General features: G+C 35.2%; 2 protein-coding genes across 5 annotated transcripts in view; one reads left to right on the plus strand and one right to left on the minus strand.

The window, feature by feature from the left end:
- Window positions 1-26,136, minus strand: part of LOC143304570 (uncharacterized) — a 60,047-nt gene that overhangs the window by 23,219 nt on the left and 10,692 nt on the right. The window lies entirely within an intron of this gene.
- Window positions 16,290-22,549, plus strand: LOC143304565 (venom serine protease Bi-VSP-like). 3 transcript variants are annotated; one of them, XM_076627032.1, is made up of 12 exons: window positions 16,290-17,125; window positions 17,414-17,509; window positions 17,581-17,735; window positions 18,064-19,560; window positions 19,773-19,868; window positions 19,945-20,223; window positions 20,299-20,567; window positions 20,651-20,747; window positions 20,910-21,014; window positions 21,092-21,261; window positions 21,447-21,518; window positions 21,663-22,549. In XM_076627032.1, exons 1-4 carry the CDS (start codon window positions 16,822-16,824, stop codon window positions 18,217-18,219), a joined length of 711 nt encoding a protein of 236 aa, XP_076483147.1. In that variant the 5' UTR covers window positions 16,290-16,821; the 3' UTR covers window positions 18,220-19,560; window positions 19,773-19,868; window positions 19,945-20,223; window positions 20,299-20,567; window positions 20,651-20,747; window positions 20,910-21,014; window positions 21,092-21,261; window positions 21,447-21,518; window positions 21,663-22,549. The 3 variants fall into 3 exon arrangements, with proteins under 3 accessions (XP_076483147.1, XP_076483148.1, XP_076483149.1); XM_076627033.1 differs by lacking the exon at window positions 21,092-21,261; XM_076627034.1 differs by lacking the exons at window positions 21,092-21,261; window positions 21,447-21,518.

The raw sequence follows: 26,136 nt of genomic DNA on the forward strand, positions 1-26,136 counted from the left end.
AATAATGGACGGGAAATATATAATAAGTTTCCTGTCCTTGCGTTAAAATAGTACTGTACAAATCAGATGATACAGGAAATACCCAAAAAACCCAATTACATCCACATTGCATGACAGCACACTTGCAATGGATTTTTGTGATTTCAATGTCACAGACAATGACACAACTAATCAGAACACGTTCGAGGCTATAGACATTGAAATTACCGCGTGTTTAATACGTTTAAAGCATAAATCTAAATTTCACGCGATTATTTCTTTGTACATTGTGAAACTCTTAAATTATCTTAATCGAATAAATAATCCTAATGTAATAAAACATCTTGAAATAGACCTAAATATCTGAAACAGAAACTCGAAGGATAAGAAATCCTAAAAGGTACTAATCCTAAAATAACAAACTCCTAAATAATAAACAAGTGATAAAACCTGTTATAAACAATAAACCTTACCTGGAATAATCAAATCCTAACTAATCGAAAATAAAATAAGGCAAGCAATTCTTAATCTTTCAAGTAATTTTTCCGAAAACACAGAAAGATAGAGAAATTAAAAAGACGCAGCACAAATTGCAGCACAATGAAAGTTTCAGAGCGATGAATACGATCGTATTAAACTAAATAATTTTCAAAAGTGAAATTACACTGAAACGTATATCGATGATATTTGTCATTTCTACGATCTGTTTCGCTTGATCGTGCTTCTTTTCTGATGTAAATTCAATTTATAATACGAACTAAGTTTTCTTTATTATTATTAGTCCTGCGTCTTTTTAATTCGTCACTTCTTTTATTTCAGAACAATGACGGGCTCCAAGATGCTGTTCGGATGTTTGGCGTTATGCATCCATTAGTTCACGTTTGTACTTCGAGTAGTACAGCTCAAGGTTTGTACTTCGAGTTGTCTTTTTCCATGCACTTCAAATTCCAATACGATCTGGTCACGTGGCCTTCGTACAATTTCGAAATTTTACCTGTTTGGTAATCGTCAATGAAAAAAGAAGTTATGCGTGACCTCAACACATTGAAACAATTTTTATGATTTTTTATTTGCCGGTTGGTCAGCAAGTTAATGGAAAAATTTCACTTAACTATTCGCGTTAATTTCTTCGGTTTAACTTTTGGGAAATGCTTCGTTAGCTTCGGGAATATTCCAACGATTCGTTTTACGTACAAAATAAGCATGATAAATATTACATCACGGTAATGTAATATCGGAATATATTAAAGGTGTAATTTTGTCCGATTAATTATAATTTATTAATAATGGATTGAAAATACAGATATTAGTTAGACAGAGAAACGATGTTTGATTAACAGGAAAACTAAATGCAACGCTCGTATTTACAACAAATAACTTGACAACTATTTGGTAACTAACTCTCTCTCTCTCTCACTCTCTCTCACTAGCAACTCTAACACTCGACAACACTCGCAACTCAATTCTAACGACTCTATGCTTCGACGTCTCGATCAACTCTGATTCTCGCAACACGCACACTTTTCGATTCGCCTTGGATAGCGAAACCGTCTTTCTTCTAACGTTGTCTATTGTTTCCCTCATACCTATGTAAGAACTACCAACTACGTGCCTTTAGTCACGTAGGCACTCTTAAATGTAAACGAACCACAGAAACACGACGTACACGGTTTTTCTATTTTCAGCCGATCTCCAAGCAAAGCTATTCTACGATATCACAATCGGCCTTTCCTGACAATCACATCTGCCCTCAGATGTGCTCATCATCGCCGCTCGCACTTACATCACTATCGTCAGCATTCCACCATTTCATGTGATCGGCTGCCGTGGAAGTTGTACGTGGCCCTTCGTGCTCCCCCTCTCGCTGCACTATGTATCGGTCATTTCGCAGGACTTTTATCACCCGATACGGTCCAAGAAACTTCGGATGCAGCTTTAGCCCGGGACCCCTCTGCATCCTCTCGATTGCCACTAGATCTCCCGTCCTGTATGCTGTCGCCTTCTTGCGTCTCCTGTTATACGCCCGCTTGTTTCGGATTTGGATCTCCTCAATCCGTCTCTTTGCGTCCGCACGCAGCTGATCTCGTTCCTCTTGGAACACCGCGGCCTGTTCGTCCTCGATGCTACTGCTCCTCTTTCGCTCTTCCTCTATCTTCCTCTCCGTTGTTTGTTTACCCATTTCACTCTTGTCAGGGGCTTTGATCGTCGTGGCAGCATCGTGACATTTTCGTAGGCTCGGTTCGTACATGGAAGACGTTAACAACTTACCATCTACCGAGACTATGATCTCTTCTTTTTCGAAGGTCTTCACGTTCATCGTGTCCTCGACAATCCCATCGTCGTCCTCGTCATCCACATCCTCTGTATATCGAATCTTCGTATCGATATTATTGGAGGGATTCCGCGCGTGCGACTTCCCTTGTCTTTTCGTTCGCCTTGCATTCACTCTCTTCGAGTCTATCCGAAAACTTGAAACAACCCTCACACCCGCAACGCTATCCTTCTCAGTAAATTCGCAAATATCATCAACAACATCCTGTTGCTGTTGTTTAGCCAGATTCTTCCTCCTCGTGATGTTCGCTAAGTCCTCTTGCTGGCCGCAAGAATCCGACGAGGACACCATCTCGTGGTCCACTTTACCAATCACCACGTGTCTTGCCACTATTCTCCGTTCCTCCGACACTTGCTGCACAGCTGCCCGATACTTCTTCAAAACTTCTGCTAACTCTTCTTTATTTTCTTCCAATTGCGACAGTAGCTCAGTTCGTTCGCGACTAGCTACATTAACACGATCTTCTGCTTCGGAACGTTGCCGCAGTACTTCCTGCAACGAAGCCCGCGTCTCATTCGGTTCTTGCTCCAGTGCCTGTTTCGCTTTAACTGCAACTGCTCTAGCGCATTCTGCATCTTCTAACTGGTTCTTCAGCTGTCGTAAAGCTGCTTTACCCGTCGAGTCACCTTTCGATCTCTCCAGCATCGTTTGAGCGTCTCTTAGCAATGCTTTGGTTCTCTTCAAATCTCTTTTTAGCCTATGTTGCATGTCCTTAACGTGTGACAAATCTATCTCACTCGCCTGTGTCTCTACATCTATCTTGAGGACTTCCGGACACTCATCGGGATTTTCGTCCTTTATTCTACTAATAAAAGATTCTCCCCCTTTTATACTTATTTCAACAGTGTCCAAAAAGTCTGCGCCAATAATAAGCGAATGTTGCATCACTGTGTCTGGAACTACGTGTATGGTTATACAGTACGACTCATTGTCTATAATAATGTTCGTCGAAAATTTCCCGAGCGTAAAATTCCTTTCGGAACCGACACCGCCAAATCCAACGATTTCCCGACTTAATCTGGGCGCTCCGATTTTCACATGCTGATCTGCTCGCATTAGAGTCAGCTCACTACCGGTGTCTATCAACGCGCTCAATTCGAAATTTTCCATCTTAACATCCTTACCACGCCTTGTTTGTAACGACCGAAACACGCTGTAAACTTTTTTTGAGGGCTCACCCAGTGCCTTGTCGCATTTTGATGCGATGTGTCCGTACTCCCTACATTTGAAGCATTTAGGTCCTCTCGACTTGCTCGGACACTCCGCACACACGTGCTCCGCATCACCGCAATTGTAGCATCGCGCCTTCCTCGCATCTCCAGATCGACCGGGTTCCTTGTTCCTCTCGGTTTCGGACAGCTTCGCCACCGGCTTTACCCTGCTACTCTTCGGCTCCTCAAATTTCGTCCTCATCTCCATATCTCTTTTTATCGCTTCGTAGCGCCTGAAACGCTCTTTTAATTGCTCGATATTCCTGGCTCCGTATAGCACAGTCTTGTTCGCGACCTCGTCGGGAATGCCTTGAATAATGTAGTCTATCAAGGATTGCGTATCAACCCTTCCTTGTTTTGCAATCCTGCACATGTGATACATATATTGTTGCAGACTCTCATCTGCTTTCTTCTTTCTATGGGATAACTCGCCATGTATCTGTTGGTCGCTTACTACATTTTCAAACTCATTCCTCAACGCCCTTTTTAGCTTTGCCCAGAACTTCGCGCATCGCTCTTGTCGTACGAAGGTCTGAGCGGAGCCTGCGAGTAATTTCTTAGCATAGGCCACCATGTGGGCGTCTGACCAACCCCACACTTCTGCCATTTCCTCGAAGTCTTCCACCCACTGATTTACACTCAGCAGATCATCCACGCTGAATTTCTCTAATGAGTCTTCCACGTCTTTAAGACTCAACATCGAACCGACGCATATACTTCTGCTGATACTCATCGCGGTCCTGATACACCGCTCGCGTGCCTCTCCTGTATTCTCGCGCGCCTTGTTTATCGTCCTCGCCTTCACTTTCGTCGGAGCTCTCTTCTTCCGACGATACATCGTCTCCTTCTAGGGCCGCCTGTAGCCGCGCACTCTTCCCGTTACCTTCAACCCCAAGCTAACGAGACGCGCTCTCAGCTCTTTCGTCCTCAGCTTCTCGAGGTCTTCCTCTCCCTCTTGACTGCGTTCGGCTCTCTGCTTGCTTCTTAGATCTCGCTGGTTTGTTGGTTCTTCGCCACGCTTCGAATCCTTAGGAGTAGATCGACCAGGTTTGCACGCTCTGTTCAACCTGGCAACCAGCACTGATCTCGCACCGGATATAGGCAGATTCATCTGTGCGAGCTTACTCCTCAGCTCCTCCAGCGTCAAATCCTCTTCACCCGACAATCGTTCGTCTTCAACGTTTGCCATTTTATTCTATTCTTTTCTACTCCCGCACAAATAGCTCCGTTAAATCGTATCGTTTCTCTGTCTTATTCAATCCCGGACGAGCCCCCATTTGTAATATCGGAATATATTAATAATGGATTGAAAATACAGATATTAGTTAGACAGAGAAACGATGTTTGATTAACAGGAAAACTAAATGCAACGCTCGTATTTACAACAAATAACTTGACAACTATTTGGTAACTAACTCTCTCTCTCTCTCTCTCTCTCTCTCACTAGCAACTCTAACACTCGACAACACTCGCAACTCAATTCTAACGACTCTATGCTTCGACGTCTCGATCAACTCTGATTCTCGCAACACGCACACTTTTCGATTCGCCTTGGATAGCGAAACCGTCCTTCTTCTAACGCGTTTTTAAAACGCGATGGCGCTATCACTTTCTACAAGCGTTGTCTTTACATTTCCGATGGTCACGGGCACATACGACTGCCAGATATACAATGTATTATAAGAGTATCATTACCATACTTTTCATGAAAAGAGCAATTTTTCTTGATAACTATATTCTGTAACATAGATTGAAGTCGCTGATTTGATCCCTCTGATATCGTTGTCTTATGAGAGTCTCGCCTGGTCTTGATTGGTTCTGTTGACTCTTATCGTTGTGAAAAATCGATTCGTTGTGTACCTTTTTTGTATAGAGAATTATTTTGTGGTAGAATATAATGTTGTAATATTTGTGGTCTTTACTTTACTAATTTTGTCACTGAGCCGCTCTTTGGTTCGTTGAGCGATTCATATTCCGCATATATTCCGTACTTGCTTCGCTTGGTACTTTTATAATTTTCGCAGTTACAATAAAAAATTTAATTCTCAACAGATTAAAGATTTAACCTCTTGCTTTATAGTGTACAATAATTTTTTTTTTTTTTTTTTTGTATAGGTTATGTGATCCATAGTTTGAGTAAGTAGTACATATATATATTTACGTGACAAGCTTTCATTTCAATCTATATTTAAGATTAATATTTTATCAGTTTCTGTTCGTAACAACATCGAAGTAGTCCATAAATTTGAAGAGTATAATTAAGGAAGTTATGAAGCAAGAGGTTAAGAACAAATTCTGAAAGAGGTTATGTACAACTCAGTAGTACTGCTTTACATTACTTTGCGAATTACTTTTCAAGCATAAAAATAGTTTAACAGCCACTTATAGTTACTTCCTTACCATTACATTCATTAAATTCGTTTGATTTTGTAAACAAAATAACCACGCTGACCAGTCTCTCATTTAAAATAGAATTATTTTGTCATATATCCAACAGTTTACTTTCTCTTCGTAAATATTATTAATAATTTTATCAATTTCGTATACTTCCATCCTTCGTATAAGTGACAATGAATCAGAAGAGTTTCATAGCAATATTGAACAACATACAGTCAACTACAACACCATTAGATACATCCACCATACAGTCAACTACAACACCATTAGATAACAGCAATACAATAGATTATAATTTTCTACGTGTCATTGATTCATCATCATCATTTTCCATTTTTTTAGCATATGTAAAAACCATCCAATTTAAAATGTTTAAATAACAATAGCCTATACAATATAATTTTATGTAAAAAAATTGATTATACCGTGCTTTAAAACCGTGCTTTAAAATCGATATTCGCTGAAACAATACATCGCTCTGCGCTTCCAATTTGTTTTCGCACGAAGAATCAGTCCACTCATTGTTACCGTCACCATCTCTACCGTAATCTATATTACTCGAATAAATTCTATATCTTGATTGGAAAATCACATATTTTAACGAACTTCCTTATTTTTTGTTTTTTATGACTTTAATTGGCAATTTCCATAATGTTCTATAACTTGACAATAGACTGATAATATTTCAGGATATATATATACATACATCATGTTTTTGAGGATTCTGTAGTAAAATATATTATAATAAATTATAGGAAAAGCAAACTATTTAAGAAAAAATTACCACCTTCGAGTAATAAATTATAGAAGGTTACCAATGTAATTTAAAACTTAAAACTTAAAAATAATCTATTACACGTAACAAAGAAAAAGATTTCTTCGCAAACGGTAACTCGAAAATTACGGTCATTGCTGTAGAAACATAGTTTTACAGGGAGAAGAATTTCGCTAGAAACTCTCGACGATGTCACATCAAGCGAAAATTCAATAAAGCGATTACTAACCATACTACCAGCGGCAATCGTGTTACGGCAATTCGTAAATAAGTTAGTCTTCTATTTGCAGAAACGTCTCTGGCAATATCGTCACACTCTTGATTACGTCGGCGCTATCAAATGGTCTTTGGAAGAAAGTTTTCCATTATCTACTTTTGCCCATGGCGTCGTTCCAACAAATGAATTCGAGTTCTGAATCGCTTTGTCTCGTATTACGACTTTATAACGGTGTTTCTTTAAACTTTAAACGATCGTAATAAATGTATTTACCCTGAATCATTTATAAACTGAACCGGAATATAAAATTTTATTCCGCAAAAATCATAAAGTTGAAAGTTAGGAACGAATAACAAATGAATAACCTAGTTTCATTAAAAGGCACGTGGTTAAGGTACGCCAATCCGCGTAATAACTTTGACACTCCAATTATTATAAAATATGTATCCTTAAGGGATTTTTTTGCGCGAATGCAAAATACTTTTCATACGTGCATAAATACTGAATAAATGGGACGTGATTTTCAATATTTCTTTTTGTAGAATTTATAACAAAGTAACTTTTTCACAAATGTTTTCGCTAACATTTTTACAACGTAAATGTCTTCTTTTGTAATTAATAATTTCAATATTTCTCTGAACAGTTTCGTTGCGATAAAAAAAATATACAAAGCTTATGACGTGCTTGTTTAAAAATATTTATACGGAACAAGACTTTGAATTTGTCAGACCAATCGTCCTAACGAACGAATAAATTAAACGACTCGTAACAAAAAATTATTCCTGTCATTGTTGAGTGGCGGAAACCATTTATAACACGTCCCATACAGCGTAGATCGCATACACGGCTTAGGATGTATTTTTGGTACTTATATATACTCTATATATATTCTTACTCTATATATACTTATATGTACTCTATATATATTCTCTATCTTAGATATACCATAAAATATTTCGTGAAATCGCGTATTCGTGTCTAATATCAGGGATTCTCTTTCCATAAGTCTGCGTTTTCTATATTATCTTTCTTCCTTATCAGTAGGCATTCTCACAATTTGTGATTAATACTGCTCGTACAGGAATGTTAGGTTTTTGACGTTGTAAAATTTCACGTGAAATAATAATGCCTATATATTGACTAATTTATCAATTAATTAAATCCGTGTATATCAAGTTTTCTATAATTTAGTACTTTCGTGTAACTACAGAAATTTGATGCAATATAAAACTTGATTAAAACAGCGATTCATTAGGAAACGAGAATAATGATGCAAATATTTTTTGTAGCCATTATATAGGATTTCGATCGCATAATTAATCAGTATCAACATACCAGTCTTTAACGGAAGGACAGAAAAAAGGGCAGACGGTACACAGACCACAATCATGATCATTTTCATGTAGAATATCAAACTGCCGTACATCTTCGAAAATTTCGTTAGTCGTAAGAGAAGCGATGAGAAGCGTAAGAGAAGTCGATGAGAAGCGGTTATTTCAACCACCACTGTGTAGGTACTGCACTAGCCAGAAGTATCTGCGACAGAAATCAGAATACACTCTTTTTCGCATGGTTGGATCAATTTCGCGTGGGACTAACCTGATTGAACCTAACGCGGGATAATTGTGTTAGGGAAGTGATACATTTACACTGTACATGAGAGTGTGTGTGTAAGGGCCAGAGGGCGTCAAGGTCTTAGTGGAGACAAAAGACTGTTGCCAGATGTTAGAAGAATCTAGGATAGTCGGTTGGCGACAAGCGTGCGTGCAAGACGTTCTTCAGAGTGTAATATAGATGTATAACTGTTGTGTGGGAAATATAGTCAATTATTTGTATTCCCAAATCCTCGAATTTCCTTAACATGGTAGCAGAGCGTGGTTACTAGTTTTGCAAGATATTTAGTGCGTGGTTACGATCTTGCGAGTGAGTTTTCAGTAAAGAAAAAAAAACTTTCAGAGGAACAAAATATACTTCGAGCACGTAGGAACGCTTGAGTAAGAAAAGAAAAAAAAAAAAGAAGAATCAATTAAAATGGAGAGATCGGAAATCATGATACCTATATTCGATGGTGAGGATTATGGAATGTGGAAGCAAAGAATCACGATGTTTCTCAAATATAAGGAATGCGAGGTTGTTACAACTAGAATGAGGAACGAAAGAGACGATGAAGACTGGGACAAAAAGGATTTGAAGGCGATGAATATAATTTATAGTGCAATATCGAACAGACAATTGGAGTATGTTAGGGAAGGAAAAACGGTGTATGATATAATAAAAAGGTTCGATGAAATGTACTTGAAAGAGTCGACGGCACTGCAGATCGTATGCAGAAGGAGATTGGAAAACATAAGACTGGAGAACTACAGTGATTCAGCATCATTCTTTAACGATTTTGAAAAATTAATCAATGAATTAAAAAGTGCGGGCGCACAAGTAAGTGAGAGGGAAAAGCTGAATTACATGCTGAATACGTTACCCGAAGAATACAGCTACATAGCGGACATAATAGACGCATTGAAAGAAGAGAATCAAACGGTAGCGTATGTGAAAAATAAAATAGAGATAGCAGAGAAGAAAAATAAATCCAATCGAGGAGAAAGGCAAACCAACGCCTTTTCTGCAAAAAAAGAAGGATGCTTCAGATGTGGAAGATTAGGACACTTTGCGAGAGAGTGTCAAAATGGCGTCCAAGCGGGAAGCAGTAACGGCTATTGGCATGGGCCAACACGTGGTCGAAACAGAGGAAAAGAGAACAAAGGCAATACGAGCAGAGGACGTGGAAACTTTCATCGTCAATCAACAACCGGCACGGGCGAGCATGGAAACTCAAGAGCAGGCATATGGATAGCAACGGCGCAAGCAGCAAACAGCAGTGAGACGAATGAAATAAGTAAGAACGAAATAGTGTGGCTATTAGATAGCGGTTGTACCGATCACATAATTAATAATATAAATTATTTCGATAAATCTATCGACCTAAAAGAACCGGTAAATATATATTTAGGCGATAATAGACCGATAAAAGCGACAAAAGTTGGGAATGTTATAAGTTGTTTTGAAGCATTCGGAAAACAAAATAAAATAAATATGAGGAAAGTATTTTACGCGAAAGAAATGTACGCAAATTTGATTAGTTTAGGTAAACTAACAGACAATAAGAATACGGTTATTTCCAAAGGAAATATTGCGAAAGTAATAGATGAGGATAATAAACTTACAGCTGTAGCGTTCAAAGAGAATGGGACATATAGAATAAAAAGTATATTGAAAGGGAAGAAGCACTTAGTAAACAGCGCCGAACGTAGTGGTATGAGTAAAAAGGAAAGATGGCATAGGATGCTAGGACACGTAAATTTTAAATACTTAAAGATTCTGGGTAAAGAGCAGCTAGTGACTGGCATACCGAATGAATTTGAAAAGGAACTTTTGAAATGTAGGGTGTGTATAGAAAGCAAAATGCATAACTTACCTTTCAAAAATAATCGAACTAAGGCTAAGGAAATAATGGAAATTATTCATACGGACGTATGTGGTCCCTTTAAGACTACCGGATTCAATGGAGAAAAATATTTCATTTCATTTATCGATGATTATAGTAAAATAGCTAGGATCTATTGTATAAAATCAAAAGATGAGGTCTTTGATTCTTTCGTACAGTTCGTAAATGAAGCCGAAAATTTAACGGGCAAGAGGTTAAAAATATTAAGATGCGATAATGGTAAAGAATATTTAAATAATCGAATTTATAAATTTGCTAGGGATAAAGGTATAAGAATAAATAATTGCCCAACATACGTACATGAATTAAACGGGACAGCGGAAAGGTATAATAGAACAGTGATGGACATGGCACGTTGCTTGTTAGCGGAAGCGAAAGTACATAAAAGGTACTGGCCGGAAATAGTTTGTACAGCGGAATAACACCAGCTCAGATAAATGACCCTCTAACTTACCTTTGTCCTCATCGACGTCAGTGATTTTAAAGCTAGTTATAAAGTGCACTTCTCAGCCAGCGTCCACGGCAGTCAATATTATTTAACGGGTCTTAACGCGATGTAAAAAGGGAAAAAGGAGGAAAGAAGGAACAGGGAAGCAAAGAGGAAAAACGAATTTTTCATTTTCTCGAAACTGGATCAAGTTTCAGGCTGCTCGCCAAAGAGTCTGTAGCTAACGAGACAAGATCAGACAAACCACGCTTTAAAATTCCCACAGAACTATAATAATCCTCGAAATCAATACGATTCGTCGATCCATCGCCTGATTAAAAAATGAGATAGGATGAAGCTCACTAGTCGGCCATTGAACTTTCAATAGTGATTCTCTGTAAATGCTTGAAATTGACGCTTGGATTCTTTCCAGATTAACTAGCTTTGCCCCTCCCTCCCTTTATCTATTTTCTTAGATCGACTTAGACTGCCACAACATATTATCTCTTCTTTCTTTTCTTTTCTTTTCTTTTCTTTTCTTTTCTTTTCTTTTCTTTTCTTTTCTTTTCTTTTCTTTTCTTTTCTTTTCTTTTCTTGATCTTTTAAAGCCCTAAATCGCTGGCTATTTTGTATACTATATATTTTGTACACTCAATTACTCTGTAAGTCATAAGTACATATGTTTTACAACGTTATTTGTCATATTTCAGTTAAACCCCAGAAAAGCCAGAAATATATTTGCAACGTGTTTTAACGCGTCCCTGGCAAAGATCTCAAAAACGAGTTGCGACACAATTTAAAGCGACAAATAGCACCGCGTATCTCGTTGTGGTAACACACGGTTCGCCAGCTTTTTAAAAGCGCTCTCCGTTTGCTTTTTCCTCTCTTCCCTGTCTCTTCGTTTTTTCTTAACGAGCAAAACCATTTTCGCGAGGACGAGAGTACGGAAATGACGTACTGGCAATTTTGTTTTGTGATAATACAAGCAGCTCGGTTTCAGTGAATTAAACTTGGCCCCAAGCTTCTACTTATCCCTACCTTCCTTTCCTTTATTTTCCCTTCTATATCCCGTGTTACTCGTGAAGACGAACAATGGTTCAGATAGATGATAGGCAGATTTTCGAGAACTAAATAAATATACGGTCGCGGATCGGTATCCTTTACCCCTCATTGCGGATCGAGTCGCGAGATTGCAAAAGCGAGATATTTTATTATTCTGGACATGGCCGGTGGGTTTCTCCAAATCCCTATTCATCCTAATTCTAGGAAGTATACAGCATTGATTACCCTCGATGAACAATTTGGATAATAAATTGTTGTTTTCTTCGAATTCTTTTGTGCCTTTGTTCGATCCATTCTAAGTCGATCTAAGAAAATAGATAAAGGGAGGGAGGGGCAAAGCTAGTTAATCTGGAAAGAATCCAAGCGTCAATTTCAAGCATTTACAGAGAATCAAGCGGGCTGGTTAAGGTCGTGAGTTGAGCAATTATCCCGCGTTAGGTTCAATCAGGTTAGTCCCACGCGAAATTGATCCAACCATGCGAAAAAGAGTGTATTCTGATTTCTGTCGCAGATACTTCTGGCTAGTGCAGTACCTACACAGTGGTGGTTGAAATAACCGCTTCTCATCGACTTCTCTTACGCTTCTCATCGCTTCCCTTACGACTAACGAAGTTTTCGAAGATGTACGGCAGTTTGATATTCTACATGAAAATGATCATGATTGCGGTCTGTGTACCGTCTGCCCTTCTTTCTGTCCTTCCGTTAAAGACTGGTAAGTTGATACTGATTAATTATGCGATCGAAATCCTATATAATGGCTACAAAAAATATTTGCATCATTATTCTCGTTTCCTAATGAATCGCTGTTTTAATCAAGTTTTATATTGCATCAAATTTCTGTAGTTACACGAAAGTACTAAATTATAGAAAACTTGATATACACGGATTTAATTAATTGATAAATTAGTCAATATATAGGCATTATTATTTCACGTGAAATTTTACAACGTCAAAAACCCAACATTCCTGTACGAGCAGTATTAATCACAAATTGTGAGAATGCCTACTGATAAGGAAGAAAGATAATATAGAAAACGCAGACTTATGGAAAGAGAATCCCTGACATTAGACACGAATACGCGATTTCACGAAATATTTTATGGTATATCTAAGATAGAGAATATATATAGAGTACATATAAGTATATATAGAGTAAGAATATATATAGAGTATATATAAGTACCAAAAATACATCCTAAGACGTGTATGCGATCTACGCTGTATGGGACGTGTTATAAATGGTTTCCGCCACTCAACCGCATTTGAATTTGTGAACACGATCGAACAATTGACACGAATTATTAATTTCCGTCTCTACTCTAGTAACGAGGTCGAATCGTTCTGATTCCGCGCATGATTAACAAATAATTGCAGAGGACATCAATTACTTGGATGGTCTTCCTGAAACTTGATCCAGTTTCGAGAAAATGAAAAATTCGTTTCTTCTCTTTGCTTCCCTGTTTCTTCTTTCCTCCTTTTTCCCTTTTTACATCGCTTTGTTTTACATCGCAATTTACATTTATTTGTAAAGTTTGAATCTCCTCGATATTGAAGATGTTGAAGCTGCAAGTATGTATTTCATTTTAATCCATTCGAGACCGAGATTTAATTGTAAGACGATACCTAGGTGTCGGTACGATCTGAATGTTTAGTTGGAATGATTCTGTGTTTTACTCTCTCCAGGGTATCCTTTTCATACTTTGATTTTAAATCGATGACAATCTTAAATAGTATGCCTCATATTTTTAAATATATATATATATATATATATATATATATATATATATAATAATTCTATATTGAAAAAAATATGAAACTAACATGATATATACATTACTACATAAGTTATATATAAAATATGTATATTATACCCTTGCCTACTGACTGATATGAATTTCTTTCGGTCTCGAATGCGTTAAAAGAGAGCGCAAAGAAGTCGAAATTACTTATTGTGATTAGTAAAACGACCTGAGAGGCAGACAGATACAAGAAAGAAGGAATATTATATTAGCGGCATTATCATGTTTTTGCTCTCTTTAAGTCTTTCATCGAGACAGACAATCTACAGGTATTAATCGACCAATTTCTCCAAGCTGATAACTTCGAATTGATGTTTATATATAAGAAGTGTTATGTGTTAATCTGTCTAAATGTTTAAAATTATAAATTAAATGTTGTTAAACGATACGTAATTGCCTTTTGATCGTAAATTTTACTATCAAGGGGTCTTTTATGTATGCGTAATCATTGTGAATTATAACAATTTATGTGATCGATATTAAAGCTGTTTAAAAGCATGTATTTTTTTCTATATTATTATTCTCCTATATTATTATCCTATATTATTATAGCATTCCTATATTATTATAATATCCAATTACATGTTGATACACAAGATATACAGATTATTATTTATAACGTTTTGGTTTTCTTAATTGAGTCATTCGTTTAGTACAAATGATAAGAAATTAGTAATAATTCACAAAAAAGGGATATTGTAGTAGAAATATTATAAAAAAACATTTTCTGTTTTAGTGTAGAGTTACTCCTTCTTACAGACAGTGTCGTACAAATATGTACGTCTCTGAGAAAATGTAGGTATCTGAGCCCTTACTTCCTCAACAACTTTTAGATCTGATAGAAAAAAGAAACATACGAAGTAATAAGTAATGCTTACTAATAAATTCAACAAATACAGAGGAAGATGGCTAAATCGATAAATTAACGAGACTAAAAATTAATTACATCATGGATCTCTCGCTTTTAATTTTAAGCTGTAAATTACCGATATCGGTGACTGCCATATTCTCTTGAGTTTCCAAATCGTAAAGAATCTTTCCCCAGGGATTGGTCAACTGTGTATGTCCCCATGCGACGTAACTTGCTTAAGGAACACGAGCCGGTGATATGCAAGTAACGTATAATTGATTATCATTCGCTCTGAAACGCTGAAGTAATGACCAGTGCAGTGGTCCAGTGGTCATATTGAATGCCGCTGGATATATCAGCATTTGGCAACCTAACCCAGAGAAGCAGGAAATATGAAGCCACCGAATACCAATTAACTTCGTAGTTGCACGGTTCACATTCCATCATTTCTGAATATGCGAGGACAGTCCTCTTATTGTGCTTTTAATTCTTTTATTTGTTTCATTTTCAGCAAATATACTGGTTTTTTAAATTAAGCTTCTTTTTATACAGAGTTGCAGATTATATTAATTTTATATAGAATATATTTAAGAAAGATATTTAATTTTTTGCTAGTTAAGTATTGATCGATTAAGTTACTGTACCTTTGTTCCGATAAATGCGTGCCATTTCCTCGAATCTAATATCATAGCAAATGCCAATACCTATTTTGCAGCCCTTCACATCGTTAGGGAGTTACCAGGACTGAGTGAATCACTCTCTCGAAAAGTAATCTTATTAGGAATGTCGATGTCGAATAGATGTACCTAATAACATAAAAATGTGGTCGCTAATTCTATTGCTGCAACTTTTGTAATTTAATATCAAAGTTACCAACTCCTAAACTTTAATTATTTTTTATTTAATAACTGACAGCGTTTTTATCACTTTCTTTTATTAAAAAATCTTATCATTTAATAATGTTTAAAAAGGAGAAAAAATAAGTATAATAATATTTTAAGTATGTGAAAAATTTATACAACAACAAACACATTACAACAAAAATGGGCGTTTCCCGTATCATAACGTATTTTATAAACCGTAAATTATAGAATTGGTTATAGTATACGTATGTACATATGTATATTCCTAAATTATTCCTAGATAGAGTCACTTTCTTCACCCCAATATTTTCAAATTCAAAGCCATAAAGGAATATATTACTTACCTTTCGGTGCTTTGCTATCAAAGTTCCATCGGGACCCCAAATAGTACAGGTATTGTACAATTTATCGCCCTCTATTTCAGGCATCGTACCACCAACTACATAGATGTTGTTTTCTTTAGCTGCGTTAGATGAAGCAACGCTCGTTTCACCATCAGGAATACTCTCGGCGTATTTTGGAAAGTACTCTGCATTGCAATATTTCAATTAATGAAAAATAACTGTCTTTTGTTCCAACCATAAATTAAATTGAAATGTTTGTCAGTTTTTTATTTTTTAAATTATTAAAATAACTAAGCTTTATATTTCGACTTAATTAAATATGCAATTACTTAGCTAATAGTATATATAATAAATTGTTTCTACAGGTTCAAAATGAAAAATGAATATTTAGAAATATTTAATTACGACAATGCTATTTGTGTTAGCATCAGTGGCTTGTTACTCAACGACTTTGCTAGTACTTTTTGAAACATAAAGTTAGTTTTCAATTAACACTTATACTACAGGCGGAATTATAAATGCAAAATAATTGATAATACTAATTTATAACTACCTAATTATTAGTATCTTAAAAAATATATTTATACAAAAATCACGATAATCATGGAAATGGGGAAATCCTATATTCTCGAATCAATTCACAATTTATTTTGTATATTAATTAGATTCCGCGCTCATCAGTACGTACTCACTGGCGACATCGAGAAAATGTATCGGCAATTCCTCGTACGACCAGAGGATCGAAAATATCAAAGGATATTATGGCGCAGCGCGAGTGGAGAAACAGAAACATATGAGCTTAACACCGTAATACTCTTATCATAGAAATAGAAGCAGTCCTCAATTCCCGCCCGCTAACTCCTATCTCCACCGATCCAAATGATCTCCTAGCCCTCACTCCCGGACATTTCCTCATTAGCGATTCATTAATGTGCTTACGTGATCGAGATTTCAGAGACATTCCATCGAACCGACTCTCCAAATGGCAGCATATCCAACAGCTTAAACAACATTTTTGGAACCGCTGGCATAAGGAGTATTTGAACGAGCTAACCAACCGCAATAAATGGAGCAAGGGTGGACACAGCATCCAAAAGGGCACAATCGTCATCCTCAGAGAGGACAACGTTCCCTCCATGCATTGGCCTCTGGGCCGAGTTATCAAGGTTCATCCAGGCGCCGATGGTGTCATCCGGACAGCTACAGTTCAGACGGCAAAGAGCATTTTGGATCGGGGCGTCAAAAGGCTTGTCCCACTGCCAATTCAACCCGATCTCGAGAAACCCGAACAACTAGCCACCGAGACGAAATAAGATGGGAACTTCAACCACACCTCCCTAGTTTGATCGGTACCCTCTCAACGGGGTTAGGTTTGTTTTGACCGCAGCACATTGTGCACATATGGATGGAATAGAAAACATACACAATCATAATATTGCCATTCTTAGATTGGTGGAGGAGGTGCCATTTTCGAGTAACTCCTCAAATATATATATATATATATATATATATATATATATGCTATTGAGTATTACTGAAGTATCATATCCTGAAATTTCTTACTGTACACATATATTGTGTCATAAAGCGTGTACAATTCTTTCTCATACTTTTGGTCATTCGTTTCCTGCATTTTCATTTATTTTTTTATTTTTCAGGGTACGTATATCCCATTTGTACGAAAGAGCCCCTACGAAAGAGCAACTTCGTCGGCTATAACCCCCTTGTTGCTGGATGGGGAGCATTAAGATATAGTAAGTGATATCAATTTTATAATAAAATTAAACAGTTCCAGTCTTAAATATCTTTCTTATTTTCTTCGTAGGACGACCACGACGTAATGCATTAATGGAAGTACAAATGCCAGCGATTAAGAACGCCGAATGCAAAATAGCTTATTCCAAATTTCCTAATGCACCTGATATCACTGATGGTATAATATGCGCCGAACATGCTCAGGGTGGAGAGGATTCTTGTACGGTAATTAAGTTACAGAGTTACTACAAACTATACGGTATCTGAAGACACGTCAATTCGAATTAACATCAAATCGACGTCTTAAACATTAGAAATAATAGATAAACACAATTTAATAGTTTTGCCCACTTCTCACACCTCATTATGGTATTTAATCTAATTTCCTTCTAATCTTAGTTTTGCTCAAAATACATATAACATGTACATTATAAATTGGAGTATTTCTATACACAAATCAATAGAAGATTATTACTGTATATAAGTATAATTTCAATACAATTCGATCGATATATTTCAGTATCTTTGATTAAAAATTTAACGATCCTTTCAGGCTGACCGCGGCGGACCACTGCTGATACAACATGAATTAACCTCGTATTTAATAGGTATTGTGTCTTACGCTTATAAGTGCGGCACAGCTGGCTATCCCAGCGTTTACACTAGGGTCACATCGTACCTTGACTTCATTCTCCAAGCGATGCAATAATATGATATTACTGTTCCATAAATATCATTGTGTAAAAAACGTAAAGTTGGATTTTCTTATTGTGGAGATAAGAAACAGCTCAAATTTACATTGTTTTGTACGTTACAAATTATAGGCTTAAAATGTACGAAATGTAACTTTGAAACGACACTAATTTTTTACGCACGATAAACCTCCACGACTTAGGTATGTAAAGATGATAAACGTATATTAATTCTATTATTTTGGTAATAATAAACCAACTTTCTGAGAAGTTCTGTAAATTTCGTTTCTGTTGTATCAAGAGAATAATGGAATATTCCACTTAGATCGTATACTTCTTGCATGTACATACAAAATTTTCCGGCTAATCTAAAACACTTCATAAGATAGAGAGCTTCTGGAGATTCGGACACAGAGAGTGCATAAAATACAAGATAAGTCTCGTGTCTTTCAAAATTATTTTTTATTCGCTAAAAACGTCCTGTGTACTCATGCAATCACATGCAACCTCGAAACTTCGCTTATTTTTTATCACTTTCCAATTCAATACACTGTTTCTGCATTTTTGACTATATGTAAGAGAAATTTCCATTCAGCCAAAGGTGTACTTACAGATTATAGATTCCTATACGACTCTCGGTAAAAATTTATCCGCACTCCAGATAGTTAAAACTTCTGTCGACCGTACTGATCCATCTGCACTCTTCGTATGACGTCAATATCTGTTCAGTGCTGCTGCGTAGGTTTCATTGTGTTACGTCAATTCGTTTGTGACCGTTGCGCGAGTAATGGCGCTTTGCAATGGCGATTTGCAGGAAAACAGTGCAGGATGCTGTGATTCGTTTCTTGTGGTCGGAGGTTATGTTTGATGCCTATATTTATCAAAGATTTAATGCACATTATGGAGAAAGTGTTTTGTCACGAAGTGTGTTTGAATGGGCACAAAAGTTCAAAGAAGATCGCACAAGTGTTATGAAAAAACAGCTGGACGCCCGTCCACATCCACGATGACAACATTGAACGTGCTCATGAACTTATGCTCTATGGAATAGACGAGTGACACTGGATAATGTGGCAAATCATTTGCAAATCAGCCACGGCTCTGCTTATGCAATAGTGCACGACAGATTTGGGTTTTAAAAAGTTTGTGCGAGATGGATGCCGAGAAAGCTGATGAAAAGGTGAAGACGACGATGCATTCGTGGTTCGCAGCTCAGCCCAAAACATTTTTTAACGAGAAAATACGAAGGTCCTTCAGCAAATGGACAAAGTGTATACAGAAATTGAGTGATTATGTCAAAAAATGATGTATGTCTTTTTTGACAATTGCTTAAAATAAATTCTACACCGACAGAGCGGGTAACTTTTTACTCACCCTCGTAAGACACTTAAATTTCCAATCTATTATGATGAATAAAAGAGCTTATACTATTAAATCTAATTGTATTTTGTTGCATGAGAGTACACGTGTATGTGATGTACATTACCTTTATATCCCCTTGAACGCTTCAATATTGCGCATATATACTATATTTTGTACAGCTTCTATAAAATTTTGTATGTTTGTTTAGGCTGTTAATCTAGAGGCTGGAGTACAAAGAAGTGGCACAATGATGTGGGCTGATGACATTTATAATTATCAAGGAATCACCCCTACATTCGCTCAGGTATATATCGTTGACTATAATGTATTTAACATATATGATTGTTAGAATATTAATAATTAATTTTTAATTCTATCAGAATTTTAATGAAACTGTCCCTTGGGAAGGAAGAACTGATACCTTGATATCACGGTTTGTACATCCTATATATACGACAAATTTTAGAACATTATATAACGAAGAACCAGATCGCCGTGGTCATGTGATGTGAATAAAAGGACTTGAATTTGATGATATTTTTATAATGTTAGATAACATAACTAAGTATCTTCACAGTAAGATAGGATGACATGGTTTACATGATCTTAATGTTGTTCACTTGAGTGATGATATTATAAGGAAAAGTGTAATATCACAGGTAGGATGATTCATAATTTAGAACTACTAACTCATGTATGTATTAAAAATTAAAGAAATATATTAAATTTTATAGGATATTTATGTTTAGTAACCAGTAATTCAGAGATTGGTATTCATGGTTACTATAACGAGGCTGTAGAAACGCACCCTTTCTTCTTTGCAAATGGTCCTGTATTTATGTCTAAGCCGAAACTGGAACCTCTGAATAATTTAGATTTATTCTTGTTATTTTCTAAAATACTTATCTACAGTATACCATAAGGAATGATACCGTATCGCAGCTAATCAAGTGCCTTAAGAAACATCAACAGGATATCACAGTAATCCCTTATCGACTGATATGTAAGTAAAAGTTATGTGTCATTGTTATACACAGTTATGTGTTAGTGTTATACACAGTTATTTATCATTTTCTATTAATTCAGTTGTAGCCACTACAATATCTATGACACTGGTAGTAATTATGGGAACAATAATGATGTTCTATAAGAGGAAATGATGATTAGGAACAAAAACTTACAGGTAAGTCAAAGTATATGTTATTTGCCATTTGAAAAGAAAGTTACTAACTTAGAATTTTTTGATAAATAATAATTGTGCAAAATATATTGGATTTCAAATTTGTCAAAAATTGAAATTTAAGAAGCATTGTAATAATATAACATTAATATTTTGATTTTTCAGGAGATGTCATGCGGTGGATGGATAATATGTAAAAAATATTAAGCAGTATATGAATTTTCATATTGCGTAGAGATAACAAAATGAATTTTAAAAAATGTCGACATGGTAATAAGAAATAGCATCATGACAAAGAATATATAAAGACAGTTTCATTTTTTATAAATAAAAATTTGTTGTTCCAGATTTTGAAATATAGTGAAACGTTTAATTAGTATCTTAATATCTTTAAATAATTATTATTTTAGAATCAATTGTAATTGTATCATACGTACTTTTGAATTCGTGCAAGAACATATGTAATTTTGAAGTAGTTATTATTAGGAAATTGTTAGACGCGAACAGTATGCGAAAAGTTAGTATGCAGTGTAATAATTATCAATCAAAACACAAGAATTAAATTCTTGAGGAAAAAATTTCCGGAATTTCTTATTTACACGATTATAAAGAAATCCATAATAAAAAGGAGCTGCTTTCTAATACTTCTCTTCCTTGTAATGCCTATGTTAATGATAACGAGGTTCGACTTTTTGTTTTTAGAGGGATACTGGAAAATTTGAAAGTACAGTACCATTGGGAAGAAAATCACGATATTGAAAACGATATTTGCAAGTAAATTTCCAAAAAATCTGTTTTCAAATTTTCGCTTTCTATTTCACATTAAAAGAAAGGGCTGCCTTCTTTCTCTGCAAGACAAAACAAACATTCTGAATCTCGTATCAATGAATGATGTCAATAAGTTATTTTTCTTTTCAGATTGAACAATATTCCAGATTTATTCATAATTTCATACTACGCGAAGAATAGACTTTCATAGGTATACAAAGGAAATATTAAGTATAGGAAAACTCTTTTTCGTTGTAGGTGACATATGCTTCACGGTTGAACACATGTATTTTTGAACACATATAAATGAAAAAGTACTCTTATGGAGAAAAAGAATTGATACCTTCGATTGACATTAGATAATGTATATAAACTTATGAACAATCACTATCGGTTTGTATTTTAGGTGCACACGCAGATTTGTTGGAGTTCTTATAAAATGTACATCCTGTACGAACGTTTTATTCTTCCAAATTTTACGATACTATGTCTCATATAATAACTATATGGATTAAACGTAATATAAATGATCCGAAAATAGACTCGAACGACATTAATTGTCTTTCTATTTATACCAATATCGAAAATACAAGTAAAGCCGGAGCAATAGTATGCAAGAATGGACTATTCATTATTTTAAACCAAATCATAGCATATTCAGAATGCACAGTATTATCATGAAATGTAAATGAATCAGTTGTAAACGAACGATTTTACTGTAAAATCGTTGCCTCCTTTTTTTCATCTGAAATATAGCAGCAATGAGTACATTCTTTTAATATATAATAAAACGAGATATCTTTATAAAGTTACATATGTCATCACTGGTAACTGTTATCTCGTATGACACCAAATATACCGTTAGTATGGAATGATATTTTTATGAAGATATACTTTAATGATAGATTTTATGAATGAAACGTTATATAAGAAAAATTATCTCTTGTCATTCTATGAAGTGTAGTAGCTAACGAAGATTAATTTTACGAAGTATTGGAGCAAAAGAGAATTAAAAAATTAAAAAGATCTAAATAAGATTGTTCGTGTGGCTTAATTATCTCAATTCTGGTACACCACTTGTTACATTCTAACTAATTAGCGCTAAACAATAACTTGCAAATATTAAAGATATTAACACCTTAATATTAACACCTAAAGGTTTTCAGGAAATTTTATAATATTTGATTATTGTATATCTAGTCATTGATTGATAAAATTTCTTGTATAAGCATAGATCGAGGTTGACGTCATACGCAGATTGCATATCATTGACAGGTATCGTTTTAATTTATTTTATGGCTAGAATCATTTGAATATTATACGAATAATTATTTCCATTCGAACGATTAATAGATCACGTACCTATAAAAGATATATTATGAAAAAGACGTGACGAAACAAAAAAATATTGGAAATTCCGTTGTCTGTTGATTTTTATTTCCATGTAATTACATATGAAATGGGTAATTCATTAACATCTCCTCGAATCGAATATAATTCGTTACACTTCACAACGATTCAAATAATGGACGGGAAATATATAATAAGTTTCCTGTCCTTGCGTTAAAATAGTACTGTACAAATCAGATGATACAGGAAATACCCAAAAAACCCAATTACATCCACATTGCATGACAGCACACTTGCAATGGATTTTTGTGATTTCAATGTCACAGACAATGACACAACTAATCAGAACACGTTCGAGGCTATAGACATTGAAATTACCGCGTGTTTAATACGTTTAAAGCATAAATCTAAATTTCACGCGATTATTTCTTTGTACATTGTGAAACTCTTAAATTATCTTAATCGAATAAATAATCCTAATGTAATAAAACATCTTGAAATAGACCTAAATATCTGAAACAGAAACTCGAAGGATAAGAAATCCTAAAAGGTACTAATCCTAAAATAACAAACTCCTAAATAATAAACAAGTGATAAAACCTGTTATAAACAATAAACCTTACCTGGAATAATCAAATCCTAACTAATCGAAAATAAAATAAGGCAAGCAATTCTTAATCTTTCAAGTAATTTTTCCGAAAACACAGAAAGATAGAGAAATTAAAAAGACGCAGCACAAATTGCAGCACAATGAAAGTTTCAGAGCGATGAATACGATCGTATTAAACTAAATAATTTTCAAAAGTGAAATTACACTGAAACGTATATCGATGATATTTGTCATTTCTACGATCTGTTTCGCTTGATCGTGCTTCTTTTCTGATGTAAATTCAATTTATAATACGAACTAAGTTTTCTTTATTATTATTAGTCCTGCGTCTTTTTAATTCGTCACTTCTTTTATTTCAGAACAATGACGGGCTCCAAGATGCTGTTCGGATGTTTGGCGTTATGCATCCATTAGTTCACGTTTGTACTTCGAGTAGTACAGCTCAAGGTTTGTACTTCGAGTTGTCTTTTTCCATGCACTTCAAATTCCAATACGATCTGGTCACGTGGCCTTCGTACAATTTCGAAATTTTACCTGTTTGGTAATCGTCAATGAAAAAAGAAGTTATGCGTGACCTCAACACATTGAAACAATTTTTATGATTTTTTATTTGCCGGTTGGTCAGCAAGTTAATGGAAAAATTTCACTTAACTATTCGCGTTAATTTCTTCGGTTTAACTTTTGGGAAATGCTTCGTTAGCTTCGGGAATATTCCAACGATTCGTTTTACGTACAAAATAAGCATGATAAATATTACATCACGGTAATGTAATATCGGAATATATTAAAGGTGTAATTTTGTCCGATTAATTATAATTTATTAATAATGGATTGAAAATACAGATATTAGTTAGACAGAGAAACGATGTTTGATTAACAGGAAAACTAAATGCAACGCTCGTATTTACAACAAATAACTTGACAACTATTTGGTAACTCTCTCTCTCTCTCTCTCTCTCTCTCTCACTCTCTCTCACTAGCAACTCTAACACTCGACAACACTCGCAACTCAATTCTAACGACTCTATGCTTCGACGTCTCGATCAACTCTGATTCTCGCAACACGCACACTTTTCGATTCGCCTTGGATAGCGAAACCGTCCTTCTTCTAACGCGTTTTTAAAACGCGATGGCGCTATCACTTTCTAAAAGCGTCGTCTTTACATTTCCGATGGCCACGGGCACATCCGACTGCCAGATATACAATGTATTATAAGAGTATCATTACCATACTTTTCATGAAAAGAGCAATTTTTCTTGATAACTATACTCTGTAACATAGATTGAAGTCGCTGATTTGATCCCTCTGATATCGTTGTCTTATGAGAGTCTCGCCTGGTCTTGATTGGTTCTGTTGACTCTTATCGTTGTGAAAAATCGATTCGTTGTGTACCTTTTTTATATAGAGAATTATTTTGTGGTAGAATATAATGTTGTAATATTTGTGGTCTTTACTTTACTAATTTTGTCACTGAGCCGCTCTTTGGCTCGTTGAGCGATTCATATTCCGCATATATTCCGTACTTGCTTCGCTTGGTACTTTTATAATTTTCGCAGTTACAATAAAAAATTTAATTCTTAACAGATTAAAGATTTAACCTCTTGCTTTATAGTGTACAATAATTTTTTTTTTTTTTTTTTTTTTGTATAGGTTATGTGATCCATAGTTTGAGTAACTAGTACATATATATATTTACGTGACAAGCTTTCATTTCAATCTATATTTAAGATTAATATTTTATCAGTTTCTGTTCGTAACAACATCGAAGTAGTCCATAAATTTGAAGAGTATAATTAAGGAAGTTATGAAGCAAGAGGTTAAGAACAAATTCTGAAAGAGGTTATGTACAACTCAGTAGTACTGCTTTACATTACTTTGCGAATTACTTTTCAAGCATAAAAATAGTTTAACAGCCACTTATAGTTACTTCCTTACCATTACATTCATTAAATTCGTTTGATTTTGTAAACAAAATAACCACGCTGACCAGTCTCTTATTTAAAATAGAATTATTTTGTCATATATCCAACAGTTTACTTTCTCTTCGCTTTGTCTCGTATTACGACTTTATAACGGTGTTTCTTTAAACTTTAAACGATCGTAATAAATGTATTTACGGACGATGACTGATATCTGGTCTGTCTTAAAGTTTCAACTAATTAGTGCCCCGTTACTTTGGACGTTATGAAATGTTGTATAACCAAAGACTTATCTTCTCTTTTGGTAGTTGCATAAGAGAAGACTGAGCCATTGAATCAGCCATCGAATAGATTAGCTGATTCGCTTAACGTATTTTTACTTCCGACGAGCTAAACACAAGAGCAGAAAGCACATAAGGAATAATACAGAAACGTCAAACGTATACAGAAATATATTTCGTAAAAGCATTAGTACGTAACATGTCTTTATAATTCTATTTATGTATAGTAAAATGGCTTGTATCCATTTTCATGAATTATAACTGACATTTCAAAGCATTCATGTAGATATGTAACTCTCGTTAATTAATAATTTAACAATGCGTCATGAAACGTATCATTTTCGTTTCTTCCTTTGTTTCGTTATACACAGGAACGAATTTGTAAATAAAGATGTATAATCAACGATAACATATGACAGCGAGTATAATAACTGTCAGCAAAGGAAGAGGTCGGTAAAATGAT

Source organism: Bombus vancouverensis, unplaced genomic scaffold (assembly GCF_051014615.1).
Source record: "Bombus vancouverensis nearcticus unplaced genomic scaffold, iyBomVanc1_principal scaffold0040, whole genome shotgun sequence".
In the NCBI taxonomy this organism is placed as follows: domain Eukaryota; kingdom Metazoa; phylum Arthropoda; class Insecta; order Hymenoptera; family Apidae; genus Bombus; species Bombus vancouverensis.